General features: G+C 50.3%; 1 protein-coding gene across 1 annotated transcript in view; it reads right to left on the bottom strand.

Moving 5' to 3' along the window:
* The window catches only part of RELN (reelin), a 285,095-nt gene extending 272,817 nt beyond the window's left edge, over nucleotides 1-12,278 (bottom strand). The window contains exon 1 of the mRNA XM_066550860.1: nucleotides 12,050-12,278. Coding sequence (XP_066406957.1) covers nucleotides 12,050-12,278 — 229 coding nt within the window. The remainder of the gene's footprint in view (nucleotides 1-12,049) is intronic.
* Nucleotides 12,279-15,169: the final 2,891 nt, after the last annotated feature.

The raw sequence follows: 15,169 nt of genomic DNA, 5'->3' as shown, positions 1-15,169 counted from the left end.
ACCTTTGGGCACCAGAAAGCTGCTCTAAGGTCTCCTCAGAGCCTTATCTTCCCTGGGCTAAACAGCCCCCTTTTTCTCAGCCTGTCTTCCCAGGAGAGGTGCCCCAATCCCCTGATCATCTCCATGGACCTTCTCTGGACTCACTGCTACAGGTTCAAGTCCTTCCTATGTTGTGAACCCCAGATCTGGATACAGAACTCCAGGTTCTATATCTTGTGAGGGTGGAGCAGAGGGGCAGGATCCCCTCCCTCTCCCTGCTGACCACACTGCTTTGGATCCAGCCCAGGACATGTTTGGCTTTCTGGGCTGTGAGCACACATGGCCAGCTCACATCCAGCTTCTCATCCACCAGCACCCCCAAGTCCTTCTCCTCAGGGCTGCTCCCAACCTATTCTCCACCCAGCCTGTTTGTGCTTGGAATTCCTCATGCAAGAATCGTATCAACTGAAAAACTATCTGACAGGGTATCAGCCATCAGCAAATGAATTATAATACTTGAAAAGCATAAAAATATTTGCCAGAAGTTTTGGATCTTTGTAGTCATCTGAATGAGGTTCTGAAGACTACACTTATTTTGGGCCAAGGTCAGAAGGATTGCTGTAATTGTTAAACAAAAATGTTTAACACTGAAATTCAGCCAGAGATTCTTTTTTCCAAACATCTAGGAGCTAATTTTTAAGCATTTTAAATACTGATGCTTTGATTTTGACACCTGGCATACCCACAAACTGCTGCACTGCAAGGCTAGACAACAGTTTGTTAAACCAGGATCTTTGCCTTTGCCAATTGGGCTGTTTTGTTTCTCTCTGCAGTTCTTGCTATAATAATAATTTCATCCAATGTCCAGATGAATGTGTCTAATTCTGGAAGGAGTGTTGTTTTTTTCTAGCAATGCATTTCCCCTGTGAGATAGGAACACTGGAAGGGTATTGTGTGCTGGAAACCACAGCTTGTTTAGCCAGAAAGATAAATATTATCTATATTTCTTGTTCTTTCCTATGCATTGTATTGTCCTGAGAGCAGTGGGAACAGTGGAAGGCAAAGGCAGAGACCTTGCCAAGCCCCGTGATGTGATGAATGACTTCTCACATCCCAGGGCCTGACGTGAAGAGAGGCCACAGAGGGTCACACTGCTGTTTTCAGATGTTAAAAAGGCTCATCACCCTCCCATCACTTACATTTCTAGCACAGGAAGAGCTCCCCCGTGCAGGATCCACATGGGAAGACACAGCTCTTCCATGGAGTATTTCTCTGCCAGAACACAGGCCTCCTGCCCAGGAAAGCTGATTTTCTGCATCCTTGCTATCTCATCTATGAATCTTCTACCAGAATTGTGGAATGATATGACCACAAACTACCTCTCAGCCACAGAGAAAAACATATTCCCAGATTTCAAGCCTTCTGGGCAGAGAGTGTTGTGTGCTTTCTCTTTTCCCATTTCCTTCCCTCTTCACCATCACGTGCACACAGACAGTCAACTTTCACTATTCCCCCTTACACTCCCAAGGAGCAACTTACATATACTACTTGTGGACAGCCAATATGAAAATCCCTTCCAATCCAAGATGGGGCAGGAACTGCCTGCAGATGGGATGCAGCAGGGTGAGGAGGGGAAAGCAGCATTTGCTTCTGGACACATGCCTGTGTATGAAAGGGAGCTTGCTTGATGGATTTCACTATAGAGAGTTTTTTTCTTTGCCAACTTTTGATTATCTAACTGCACTCTCAAAAATTACATGGGAGAGATGGAAAGAGGGAAACAGTGAGGTCCCTTATTCTGTGTGCTTTTCACCAGCTGGACCACTCAGTGTACAGCCACATGGCAGCCAGGCTCTGGAAGGGGACATGGGATAGGTGCCAGCATCCAGCCATCCATGGCAGCAAGGAATGGTGAAGTGGACAGCAGGAGACACAGACACAGCTGGAGCCAGGACTGGCAGGCAGACCCTTTTCTAGTCTCAGCTCTCTTGGGTCATACCTGTTAATTTACAATCTACTCTTCAAACAGACATGGGGAGGAATAAACAACTGTCTAATCTGAGGCAGTCAAAATTTTGCTAAGCGTGGTGCAAGAGCTCTTAGCATTTCACCTCAGTCTGGGCTATAGCTTAGTTCCCTCAGGCCAATGAGCACAGCCCTGTCTCCTGAGGGAAACAAGCAGTCACAAGCCCATATGTGTGAGTAGAAGCCATTCTGAGAAACACACAGACAGCTTCAGCCCCATCTCTGATGATTAAAATGCTCACCCTGCTGCAGAAGACCAAGGGCACTCCAGTTCCCCCTCTGCTGTATCTTGCAAAGGCAAGGAGAGAAACCAGCAACCACCCTCCACGGCTGCACACCCCAAGGCTTCTGCTCCAGGAGAGACACAGCAATAGTTTTACACCTGACCTCACAAATGTGTCCAACACCCAGCCAACCCCAACACCCAGAAGGCTGAGCTTATTAATAAAGCTTCTCATCTAGCAAAACTAAATCAAATTTTATTCTGGGCATCTCAGTCAAATACTCAGCACTGTGCCTTGGAGCTGCTCCCTCTGAGCAAACAGAAAGGAGGAGGGGAGGAGGTGATGGGGGTGAAGGCATGCAGGGCCACCATCCATCTGATGCTCCCCTGCTGGCACCTGCAGCAGGAGCTGGGGACAGGATGCCCCAGGCAGGCCCTCCCTCCTGGCAGCAGAGCAAGACACCCCCTCAGAGGCTCTGTGGGCACTGCTGGTCCCACTGCAGGGCTGGACACACACTGGGATATTTGTCACCCCAGAACATGGGGAGCTGGGACAGACCTTGGGCATGCACTGAAGCACTTGCACAGTACACAGAGAAACCTGCAGCACACAAAATTTTAGGAAGGTCAATGTAGAAGTTTGAAAGAAAGTGGGGAGGGGCAGAATGTAAGACAGGGTAGTGTAAGGTAAAGCTTGCACCTGAAGGGAGATGGATTCCTTGTCTGCTGTCACTCAGGGCTCCTGCAGGTTGAACTTCAATAGACACAGTCTGGAAAAGTGCCACTGATTTCCTTTCCCAAGGAGATGCTTGTGAAACTCTCACAACCAGAATTAATATCAAAGTGCTAGAGAGGAGCAGGGAACAGCCACTTCTGTTTTGTTCCCAGGATGGAAAAATATGGCAAGAGGGATGTTATAAAGACTGTAACAATCTTCACTTTGGTATAAAAGCCCTTGGGAAAGTGCCTGAAGTCCCTTCTGCTCCCCAGCAACTTTCACAAGTCCCTCATGCCCAGTCCCCCAGGACACATCCTGCTTTCTTGACTGAGATGTTCACATAAAAGACATTGCTCACAATAGGTCATGAGCAAACACTAAGAGGTAGCAGTCAGTGATGTCCTGATTCCCTGGGAAGACCAAGGATCCCCCTTGGGTGGACAGAGAGGAGGCTTGGGGAGATCTCTACCAGCAGAAACCACATCAGCACACAGCATGCCAAAAAGGAAAGCCATGCTGACAGCAGCAGGGCGAGGATGAAGAGCCAACAACCACCGTGCAGGGAGCCCAGAGTGACGCAGGTGAGGCTGAGCTTGGTGAGACAAAGACCAAGCCCACAGTGCCTCAGCCTGGAGCTAGGCTGAGCCCAGCTGCCCAGGAAACACGGGTGCCACAGAGGCAGCAGCCACTCCAGATGGTTGCAGGAGACAATGGCAAGGAGCCTGTGGCTCTGTGCCTGGCCACTGGGTGCCATCTCCAGCCCCAGCCAGGACCTCTCCAGCTGCAGAAGGACAGAGTAATGCCTGATCCTGGGCTAGAATAAACAGGTACAAACCCTAATGCCCCCACAAATCCCAGTACTCCTCTCCATGAGGGTATACACACCTCCAGCATGGTCTTATTTAAGGCAAAGATTTAGTGAGAGATACATTAAAACAAAACAAAGTCTCCCAAAAAACCCACTTCCTTGACCCTTCCCTTCCTTTTAGGAAAAGAGTAAAATGTGTAGCTGTGGGACACGTGAGCACTGAAGGGACCTGGAGAAGGTCCCATGGGCATGGACCTGACAGATCTCTGTCTCCTTGATGCCACTGTCCATTGACAGAGCCCAGCAGGAATTGAGTGACACATGCCATGGCTTCCAGTTTCCAGGACTGCCCTAAGGGAAGGAATGGAGGAAGACTAGCAGCCTAACAAGAAGGCATCATCCTGACAGCCTAGGAAGGTCTTTCCCCATGGAGCCTGCTAGTGAGCTTGGACAGATGTCAAAGATTGCACTTACAGGGCTTGTCCTATGTTTATCCCAGAGGTGAGTCCCAGCTGGTGGGGGGAAAAAAAGGTGGGAATTACACAAACATTCCAGACACATTGCACTCTGTACACCTTTCATGCCCAATGAAAAGGCAGGAAATGTTAAGACAAAGAAAGGAAGCATGTTAGAAAGACTGAACCTTTCATCAGAGACCATTGAAATTCTCATAACAAGGGCTGGTATGAAAGGTTGCTTATTCTCAGAGGTAAGACAGTGCCATTTCCTTCCCTCTCCATGCAGCAAACACTCATGGCAAATCTAAACCACAGCTGTAGGGCATGAGACACACAATGCAAATAAAGGTTGCCTCTGAATCCATCCCAGCTGCATCACCACAGCTATTAGCAGATTGAAAATCATACTTCAGCCAGTCAATATGCAAATACTGTAGTATTGCACCATCATAAAAAGCTATAGAATTTCAAAAGAAGTGGTCTCCAAAATCCAGATCAAGGCAATAATAGAGAAAATGAGACATGACGCCAGCCTGACAGTCTCGCCCTGCTCTACCTAAAGAACTAACAAATGTGGAATAATCAGTGTGGGAAATGGAGAAATGTCCTACACACCACCATGCCCAAGTAACCGACTTATAAATCATTTTGGTTTGCTGGTGTCATGTCTAATTTTCCTTATTATTGCCTTGATCTGGATTTTGGAGACCACTTCTTTTGAAATTCTATGGCTTTTTATGATGGTGCAATACTACAGTATTTGCACATTGACTGGTTGAAGTATGATTTTCAATCTGATAATAGCTGTGGTGATGCAACCGGTCACCTTTGGTCTTGAAGGTGTATCTCTTGTTATATATATACACTGTAAATATTGTGTATATGTTATATTTACACAATATTATATACATATATATATAATTATATTATTATACACAACACCTATTTACATATATATATGCCTATTTATATGCAATTACAAATATTAATTATTTATAAGAAAAATACATGTTAGAAATTTCTACTTAAAAGCAGTTTACATGGACAGATTTTGGCAATGAATTCCACAGATAAATTATGCATAATAGAAAATATCTCTGGACAGAGAAATCAGAAAATATGTGCAACACTCTCACTGAAACAATGTTTTTGCACCCTTTAACCATTTACAGGTCTCCTTTATTCCTTGACTCCAGTGCTGGGTGACATGCCATAAGAAAGGTTCATGCACACACGCCAGGCCCCCCAGCAGCCCCAGGCCTTGGACAGTGAATTTGCTGAAGCAGAGATCATTTTTTCATGTCCCCAGCCCTACACAGACCCACAATACCAACAATGCCCTGTCTGTCCCACAGTCAGATGTCACCTCACAAATGTGGGTCAGGCCAGCACGCCATGCTGGCTTTGATTTCTGTTATTTGGGGCAATCAAGGCTCCTTTGCAGGGGGGAGCAGCCCCCTGATGAGGGGAGAAAGGATTTAACTGGAGATTACATCTCCTCTGCAAATTTGCAAGAAAGGCTCGTTTAGGCCTTTGTGGACCTTCTACCTCCTTTCATCAATCCCTGCCTGACTACATCTTTGGCTGGGCCATCTGCTGGTGCTTATGATGCCCACAAATTAGTGATGACAGCCAAAACCGTTGAAATTTAACATCTTCCTTAGCAAAATACAGTCTGTAAGAGGCTGTCACCTGCAAACTTGCCTACCTTTCTCTTTTAGAGTTGGCACTCTTCATCAGTTTCTGGTCATGAGATCCTAAAAGCACAACTCTTTAAAATTTGCAAATGCATACCGCATGAACTTTGGGGCCAGACAAGAGCTTCACAAATATAGACAATGCACTGGTCAACATCAAGACCTAGAAATTCATATTGCCTCAATAGCATCCTAAGTAAGGCTCAGATCTGAGAAATTCAAACAAGCCACAGTACTCATAAATCAGCCTTCGTTTTGCAAAGCTCACTTTATGCAAGAAAGTCCTAAATACAACAGAGCAGAGTCAGGGTGCGCTCTGGAGGCTCTGCTGGGTGAAGGCATTTTTAGTAAATGCTGACCCAAGGTGAAATTTTTATGTGCTATGAAACCCTTATGCAGCTGCAAGATATTGCTAGGGACCTCAGAGGAAAGGAGAGACTTGAAGATCAAGGGTCTTCCCCGTTCCTAATAACTCCCTCTCCATTGCTACCTATTGCCAGACTCAGGTTTTTAATGTAAGGGTCCCTTAAGAGAAGAGTTCTAAAATAATCCCTGGAGCTAACTGGACTCCCATGAGCAAAAATTTTTCCATGCTTTAATTTTCAACAAACACTGATGGAAGTCTCCATTCTTCCAGAGATCAGAGGAGGGTGTAAGTGGGTGAGATGAAAGGTTTTGAGGGAATAGCCTGCAAAAGACTCAAGAAGCTGACCTGGTTCTTGGGCTGATGCTGGAAAACAGTGATGCAAATTTGCTCTTCTCTTACCACGGCATTAACATCACTTCCTGTGCATTATTCACTTCTACTGACTCACTAAAATCTTCCTACACTTCAGCATAACTGGTACAGAAGGTATCCATGCCTGAGTTTCTACCACTCAGTTACAAACCTGATTATACCTCAAGCAGCATCATTACATAAATTCCAGTTATTTTTTTTCTTCCCTTCCTTCACGACAAACTCAAGTATGTTTTTATTCAATAATGATCTGAACAACAAGAGTTTACAATGAAAATGCCCATCAGAAATGTAAGTGATCCTAATGAAATTAGGTACTAAGTCACAATCTGTATTTCCAAAATACAGTGGTTAGTAACAAAGGTGGAATTGGACAGACTTTAAACAACTTTTTATCAGTGCTGAAAGAGTGTACAAATACCACTTAAAATAGTTGAAAACTATTTTTTTACAACCTATCACAGCAACCATTCTAGACAATATACAGTATATCTAAGAATAGTAGCAGTCATAGATGGAAACTGATAACATTTGGGGACTGAAGGTTAATCTGTTCTTGAAAAAAAAGGAACAATGGAGAGTGAAATAGAAACTCAAGTCCCATTAAAGAAAACTATTTTAAGGGCAGAATGATGAGTTTTAGCATCAATCATGGGAAAACAGTTCAAAGTTTTTCTTAAAAGATCTAAATTTGAAACCTTGGGAAAAAGGAACTGTTTGCAGTGACAGCAAAAAAAATCTTGAGGGATAAGAACAAATACAGTATAAAGATAATCCGTTTGTATTTTCTAAACACTACAAATCTGACTGTTCATTTTGAGCTTTCTGTGATTAAGGTCAGTAAAGACTCAATGTTCAGTCAAGTTTATCCTTATTTCTTTATGCAGTTCCAATGTACTTATCTGCCTGTAAATCATGGTACATGCTCTCAGCACTGAAGGTACATTGACATAGATTAAAAAAATCAACTGCAGATTGCAAATAAATCCAAATAGAGTTGTATAAAAATTCCTAAATTGTACTGGTTTTGGCTTGATTTTTTTTTAATTATATTCTACTCTGCATATTACAGAGGAAAACCCAGGAGAAAACCAAAAGAGGATCATCCCTATCTAGCAGGAAATCTGCAAGCAAGCCAGGCGAGCCCTGATGCTGCTCCCTGAACACGCAGCCACCCCTTGGCTGAGAGGAAGCTGAGCAGGTGCCTACATTAAACCAGTGCACACTTTGTCAGTTTGCATTTGAGCAAGCCCATAAGTGCTTTGCCAGCTCAAGGACTTAATTACATTTGAAATAAGCTAATTCAAGGAATAAAAGTCTGCCAAAGGTAATAAAATTGTTTGCTGATGTATCAAGTCAGTCCTCTTATATAAAAGAGAGTATTTATATGCAGCGTGGCTCTGGTCCTATTCAGTCAGTGATTAAATACTTACTGTTTGCAGGAATAGGGCCAAATCTGAGTAATTTTAAGTATTTGGGGAGAAGTTCTAAATCCTAATGTATCTAATTTAACTATGCAAACTAGGGAATATTATTGCCTTTGTTTTACTTATGAAATTCAGAGGCACAGGGAAATAAAATGCCAGATTCAGGGTGCCAGTGAAGCCTCTTGCAGAAGCTCTTGTGCTTCCCAGGCAAGTGACTCCTGCGGCCCATGCTGCTCCTCTCCCGTGGTGCTGGGCAGCAGAGGGACAGCTGGGCAAAGGGCCAAGAGCCCCTGCCACAGCTCCCCTGGCTGCACAGTGGTCTGACTCCCCCTCTGAGTGCCCAAGGAAATGTCCAAACAAATTAGCAGAAAGTCGGTGGCTGATTTTTATAATCAGAATTTTTTCTCATCCAGCCCTTGGCATATGATTTCATCCAATTCCCTCCTCTTTGAACTCTGATGTTCTTGGATGCTGCTGGCACCTGTTCCTGTAGAATGAAGGGGCACTGAAACAGGGCCTCTCTGGAACTTGCAAGATTCAGAGCATTTTAATATACTCTCTGAGCAGGTGAGTTTTCATTGTACATATGTAAATCTCCCTTTGTCCCGTGCTTCTGTGCAGCACATCAAAAACCTTGCTCTGTGCCCCTGCAAGACCACCTTTAAAGTTTTATTTCTAAATGATAAATTCTCAACCAGTACAGATTGGCATTTTTCAGCATCATCAAACTGTATTATATAAAATTCCATGTTGCTTCAAATTATTTCTCCAGATAGTATTCTCTGGGATTGATTTTTCTTGTGCTATATTTAACATAGATAATTGTAATGTTTTAAAATACTCACATATTTCAAAATATCTAACCGATTAAGTGTGCTTAGCTCAAGAATACGTCTGCTGCACTGTGCATAGCAAATAGACAGTGCTTCTTGACATGGTTTGGCATGGATAGGTTTTTTATCAACGCACGGATTTGAAAAGAAATCACCGTTGCAAGTTTGACATAAATTAGGAGTCTGGCTCACACCTTGAACTGTGTGCACACAAGTTAGTTTTCAAGTTCGCCTTGTGGACTTCCTTCTGCTTCATCCTTCGAACACGGCCGATTTCTTTACACTTGCTGAGCACAGTGGCTTTAAAGACACCCGGAGTGGCTGGGCTGCACCCCCGCGAACATCGCAGAGCTTGGTGCATCACCCCGGGGCGCCGGGGCAGCGCCAGCAGCGCGGCTGCGGACGGGAGCGCGCCCGGGCGGCGCGGGCTCTGCCCGGGGCTCCAGCAGCGGCTCCGGGGCTCCAGCAGAGCGGCTGCGGGGCTCCAGCAGAACCCCAGGGCTCCAGCAGAGCTCCGGGGCTCCAGGAGAGCTCCGGGGCTCCAGGAGTGCTCCGGGGCTCCAGCAGAGCTCCGGGGCTCCAGGAGAGCTCCGGGGCTCCAGCAGCGGCTCCGGGGCTCCAGGAGTGCTCCGGGGCCCCAGCAGAGCTTCGGGGCTCCAGCAGAGCTCCGGGGTTCCAGGACAGCTCCGGGGCTCCAGCAGCGGCTCCGGGGATCCAGCAGCGGCTCCAGCAGCGGCTCCGGGGCTCCAGGAGTGCTCCGGGGCTCCAGGAGTGCTCCGGGGCTCCAGCAGAGCTCCGGGGCTCCAGCTGAGCTCCGGGGCTCCAGCAGAGCCCCGGGGCTCCAGCAGAGCTCCGGGGCTCCAGCGGCGGCTCCGGGGCTCCAGGAGTGCTCCGGGGCTCCAGCAGAGCTCCGGGGCTCCAGCAGCGGCTCCGGGGCTCCAGCAGAGCTCCGGGGCTCCAGCAGAGCTCCGGGGCTCCAGCAGCGGCTCCGGGGCTCCAGCAGAGCTCCGGGGCTCCAGCGGCGGCTCCGGGGCTCCAGGAGTGCTCCGGGGCTCCAGCAGAGCTCCGGGGCTCCAGCAGCGGCTCCGGGGCTCCAGCAGAGCTCCGGGGCTCCAGCAGAGCTCCGGGGCTCCAGCAGAGCTCCGGGGTTCCAGGACAGCTCCGGGGCTCCAGCGGCGGCTCCGGGGCTCCAGCAGAGCTCCGGGGGCGATGCCGCAGGAGATGCTCCCCGGGCGGGCCGGGCGGGGCAGCGGCAGCAGCCCCGCAAAACCTGAGAGCGGACAGGGAGAAATCCCGCGGGGCGCAGAGGTGGATTAAAGATGCCGCATTTTGCTCGGTCAGACGCAAAACAGCGACGGAAAAGCCACCCTAGGCCACCTGAAAGGTCTGGCGCGCAGCTGGGGCGCTGCTCCGCAAGCTGGAGCTTCAAAATTCGAAATCCCTTTTCAAAGGGTGAGATGCAGAAGAGCATCCCCGGAGAAACAACCTCTGTCCTGCTTCTCACCATGCAGGACAGCCGGACAGCCCTGCCCGCCACAGTCCTCTATCCCTAGACCAGCAAAGAGGCTCAAACACGGGCTGAAGGCTTGAGGGGAAAAGGCAGCAGCGAGAAAAGGGGTGATACTGTCATTTATGTGGTTGAAATACAATTTCAAAAACCCAGCATTTAAAATAGTGCAAAAACAGAAATCCCAGCTTCTTTTTTCCCCTCTGCACATCTGTGGTTCAGCAGGTTGAATGCAATTTACCTAACCTGAGTGTGTAAGATCTAAGGTTCTAAGGAAAAAAAATTATCTGGTGAAGTCATAAAACTTACATATGTGGGTTTTCAGAAAGATCAGTAGTATTTCAAAATCAAAAGTTTCCTATGAATCTGGCAAAACTATACTGTTAAAGCTTACACATAGACAAAAACGTCAGGATGTCTTATACTGTATGAAAATGAGTATTGATGTGTTTGGGGTTTATGTCTTTACAATAACAATTTCAATTAGAATTTTCACATAACTCAACTATTCAATAATTTACCTGAAAGTTAAATTTTGAGCTGGAACATATCAAATCAGAAGTTTAATTCCTTCTTTAGCCAGGGACTATCACACAGTATCTGCTTTTGAGCAAGGTGTTTGAAATAAACCTTTATTGTCATTTTCTCTGAATTCCAGTTGCCTACTGCAGAATTAGTTGTTATTATTCTGTAGCATTACAAACTCCAAACAGACCCAAAGGTGAGAAGGATTAGCGAATATAGCCCTGAGCAGTCTCCCACCGTTATAAATTAAAAGATGTTTCCCACATGGAAGTTTTCCACGCAGAGAAGTGGAGATGTGGCTGTTGCACCGCACAGCGCTGGTTTCCAGGGGCACTCTGCAGCCGAAAGCAGCTTCCCACAGTAGAGTACCTGCCTGCGAGGCCCCACTCAGCCCTGGGCTGTGCCCCTGTCCCAGTGCAGCCCCCAAACAGAGACACTACTTCGTGAGCAACTTTGCCTGTTCTTTCTTGTTCGCTCTCCTCCGCCTGGCCGCTTACGAAAAGCAGGGGTTTTTTTTATTAATTCTGGGCACGACCTTCCATCTCCAAAGCTACCTGTGAGTGAGTGCCTGACCCCCGGCTGTTGCCCCTGGCCTCTGCAAGGGAGCAACAGGCTGGCGGACTGCCGCGTCCGCAGCGGGCACACGGCGGTGACACATCGCGGTGACACAGGGTGGTGACCCGATGGCAGCGCCAGCTGCGGCACCGCGCAGCGCCCCGGGAGAGCGGGATGCGCTCGGTGCTCCGAAAGCCTCAAGTGGGAAAGGGACAGGCTGCCAGCAACTTGTGAGGCTCTGGATCCGGCCCAGGCCCGGCTGAGGAGCGGGGACTGGGAATTTCCTCTGCTCCGGGCTGCGCCTGCCGGGAGCCGCGCCGGGGCGAAGCGGCCGGGACGGGGCGCGGGCGGCGGTCCCGGAGCCCGGGGCAGGTGGGCACGGTCCCGCACGGACGGAAGGGTTGCTCCGCCGAGCCCCGCACCGGGGCTGCCCTGGGGCACGGCACACGACCCCGTCCGGGGCTCCCGCTCTCCCCCACCGCCTTCCTCCCCGCGGGACGCCCCGGGACCGCCCGGGGACGAGCAGCGCCGAGCACGGCGGGCGCCACCACCTACCGTGGTACTCCTGGCCAGGCACGTAGGCGGCGGGGTTGCCCGCGATGTGCAGGGCGATCAGCACCTCGCCCTGCTCGCCGTCGCCCTCGAGCTCGCCGTGGTGGGTGCAGAGGAAGAAGAAGGGCGAGAAGCGGGCGCGGGGGGCAGCCGCCCGGCCCGCCGCCAGCAGGGCACCCAGGGCGGCCAGCAGGCAGGGCCAGCCCCCGGGGACGCCCCGCCGCCGCTCCATGCTGCTGCCGCCGGCGCCGCTGGGGCATCCAGGGCACGGCGGGGCCGGCGCCGCTCCGCTCCGCACCGCGCGGGACGGGGCGGGACGGGGCGGACGGGGCGGGCGCTGCCCCCCGCCGCGGCTCTGCGCGGAGCGGAGCTCGGCCAGGGCAGGGGCGGCCCCTCCGCGCCCGAACAAGGCTGCGCCGTCCCCGCCTGCCGCTGCCGGGGTGCGGGGCACGGAGCTGGGAGCGCGAGGGCTGGGAATAATTTATTTCCCCCGGTGCCGGGGTGGGAGGGAGGGGAAGGTCCCTCCCCTCCTCCTCCTCCTCCGCCGCCGCCCGCTCCTCCTGCTCCTCGCTCTGCGCTGCCGCCGCGGACGCGGGGGCTGCGAGCCGGGCTCTGCTGCCCGCCCTTTGTCTGCCGCCGGGTCCCCGTCCCTGCCCTGCCCCTGCCCTGCCCCTGCCCTTCCGTCCACGACCCGGCTTCTGCTCCTGGCTCTGCTCCCGAGTCCCAGCCCCTGCCCCTGCCCTTGCCTCGGTCTCTGCCCCTGCCCCTGCTCCTGCCCTTACTCCCAACCCTGACACCTGAATCCCTGATCCTACTCCCTCCTTGTTTCCTTGTCCCCGTCTCTCAGCTTCAACACAAATGTCTCTGCTTCTATCCCTTTATCCATCCTTTTGTCCCTCCGCTCTGTCCCCTGTCCTTTAGCCCTGTCCATGTCCTTGTTCCTCTGTCCCTGCCCCTGTACACCTGCCCCATCCCCTGTGTTCTTGCCCCTATTCCTCTGCCCCAGTCCCTGTTCCTTTGCCTCAGCTCCAATTCCTGCCCTGCTGCCCCTGTCCATGTCCCAGCCACAGCCCTGCCTCTGCTGTACCTGCACCCACTGTTGGGGAAAAGTGAGATTTTTTCACTTAAACCTTCTCCAGTGCCATTTCAAAATGATGCACATGCATCCCCAGAGGAGGGTCAGGCAGCTCTGGAGGGGGCCAGTGTGTGAGTCCCTGGGGAGTGCACATCCCTGGGAAAAGGCTTTAGCTCCCTGAGAGTGTGTGCCCAGGCCCTTTATCCCAGCAAGAGGGGCAAACCCGGTGGAGACCAGAAGGAGAATGAGAAACTGAACATAAACCACTGGCAAGTCAAACAATTCATAGAAGCATAAATTTTTAATAAAGCAGGACTGACAGAGGGCATCAGGAGATGGGAGCAAATCCACAAGGGTTTAAAGCATCCACCGTGCTGCTACTGGATCCTGCCCAAAGGCCAGAGACAGCCGGTGTGAGTGGCAGTGACATGATGGAATTGGAAAGGAGAGCCTACCTGCCAGCATTTCTGAAGTGCAAAACTGGCACAGTGCAGGGGCTCCCTCCTGGATTGGTTTCAGTGCCAGAGGGAAAGGTTCCCTCCACGGAGGTGCAAGCCACATGGATGGCCCCACGCAGCTGCCCCACGTCCATGCAGGCTGCTTCCCTGGCCCCCTCCCGCCAGCTGACGGACACCCCGTGGTCCAGGGGACATCCTTGCCATCTGCCCAGCCTGCCTCTTCTGCTGGCTCTGCACTGAGCCTGAGTTCACCACCAGCAGCAAAACTTAAAACTTTGCTGTGGTTCCTGTCTTGCTGGCTTGTGCCTCACTAGGGATGGAGTGAGGTGATGTCTCTCCTCAGCTTGGATGGAGAAATGCACTGCCTTGGCTGGAAGGACAAAAGGCACCAGTGGTGCACCATGCAGGGGATGCAACACCTGTCCCATCACTGGCTTGGGGTGTCCCTGGCCACCGCTGTGGAAACTGGGCCTGACAGCAGCTGGTGAGGTGTCAGTTTGGCTCTGAGGCTTCCTTTTTGGGTGGTTTTTATTTGTTTTTCAGCTTTGGGTATTTGTTTGCTTTGGTGGATATTTTTTAACATCTGCGCCTCCTCCATATATTTCAATGCTTGTAAAAGTGACAGACTAATAATATCATTTCCTCATGCCAAAATCTCATGCAGGCAAAAGCTGTGTGGGCTTACTGGTGAAACCACTGCCAACAGGATGTGTTCTCCCCTGTGCACTCCTGCTTCCCTGCAGCAAGGGCTTGCCAGCGAGGCCGGGCCATGCCAGAGGGGCTTCAGCTGAGCAAACACACCCTGGCTCGTGCCTGCTCTGCCCAGCAGCCATGGAAGTTGGCCAGTCATTTTGGAGGAAGCTGTGGCCAACTCTCTTGTAAAATAAAGAAGTGGTGGGGAAAGGGGGTGATGGGGTCCCACTGCTGTGGCAGGAGGGGATGCCATCCACCTCTGCCAGGATGCTACTGTACCAGTTTCTAGCAAAGCCTTTTCATTTGTTTTTCCAAGAGAGAATTCCCTAAATAATCTTGGGACCATGGGATAGCTAACCTGCCAACAGATTTTGGGGTTCAGATTAGCACTCCCTGAGGTCACTGGGATTTGGATAGGGCCCACGCTGGTGAATTTTACACAATTTTCTTTGTTTCCAGCTGCTTAGTATCCAGAGCAGCCAGGACTGTTAGCGCAGCCAGCACATCTCTTTCTCCTAGGAGGTGTGTGTCACTTATCAAAGGGGGACAGTCAGAATAAAAGGTGAAAATGTAACAACTCCTCTTGGAAGCCCTGTGCCTCTTCCTCTCTTTGGTAACCTCCATCCTCCATTTCTTTATATTATGGCTTCCTCTCTCCTTTCTCCTCTGTTTCTTACACTTTCACAAGATCTCTAACCTCTTCTCCACTGGGCAGAATGGGGAAGCCCCACAGTCATGCTCTTTTGGTAGGGAGTCCAGCAGACACCCCAGACCACTAATATTCAAGGACACAGGGATATTCAAAGGGACTTTCTGGGAGCTCAAACCCCATTTCCTGCACCCTCCAGAAATATGTAATAGACCTTCAGTTAGACAAGACACCTACCTTCTCTGACC

This window comes from Molothrus aeneus, chromosome 5 (genome assembly GCF_037042795.1).
Source record: "Molothrus aeneus isolate 106 chromosome 5, BPBGC_Maene_1.0, whole genome shotgun sequence".
Classification (NCBI taxonomy): Eukaryota; Metazoa; Chordata; class Aves; order Passeriformes; family Icteridae; genus Molothrus; species Molothrus aeneus.
The sequence above is the reverse complement of the archived record's forward strand: the minus strand, read 5'-3'. Positions and strand labels throughout refer to the sequence as shown.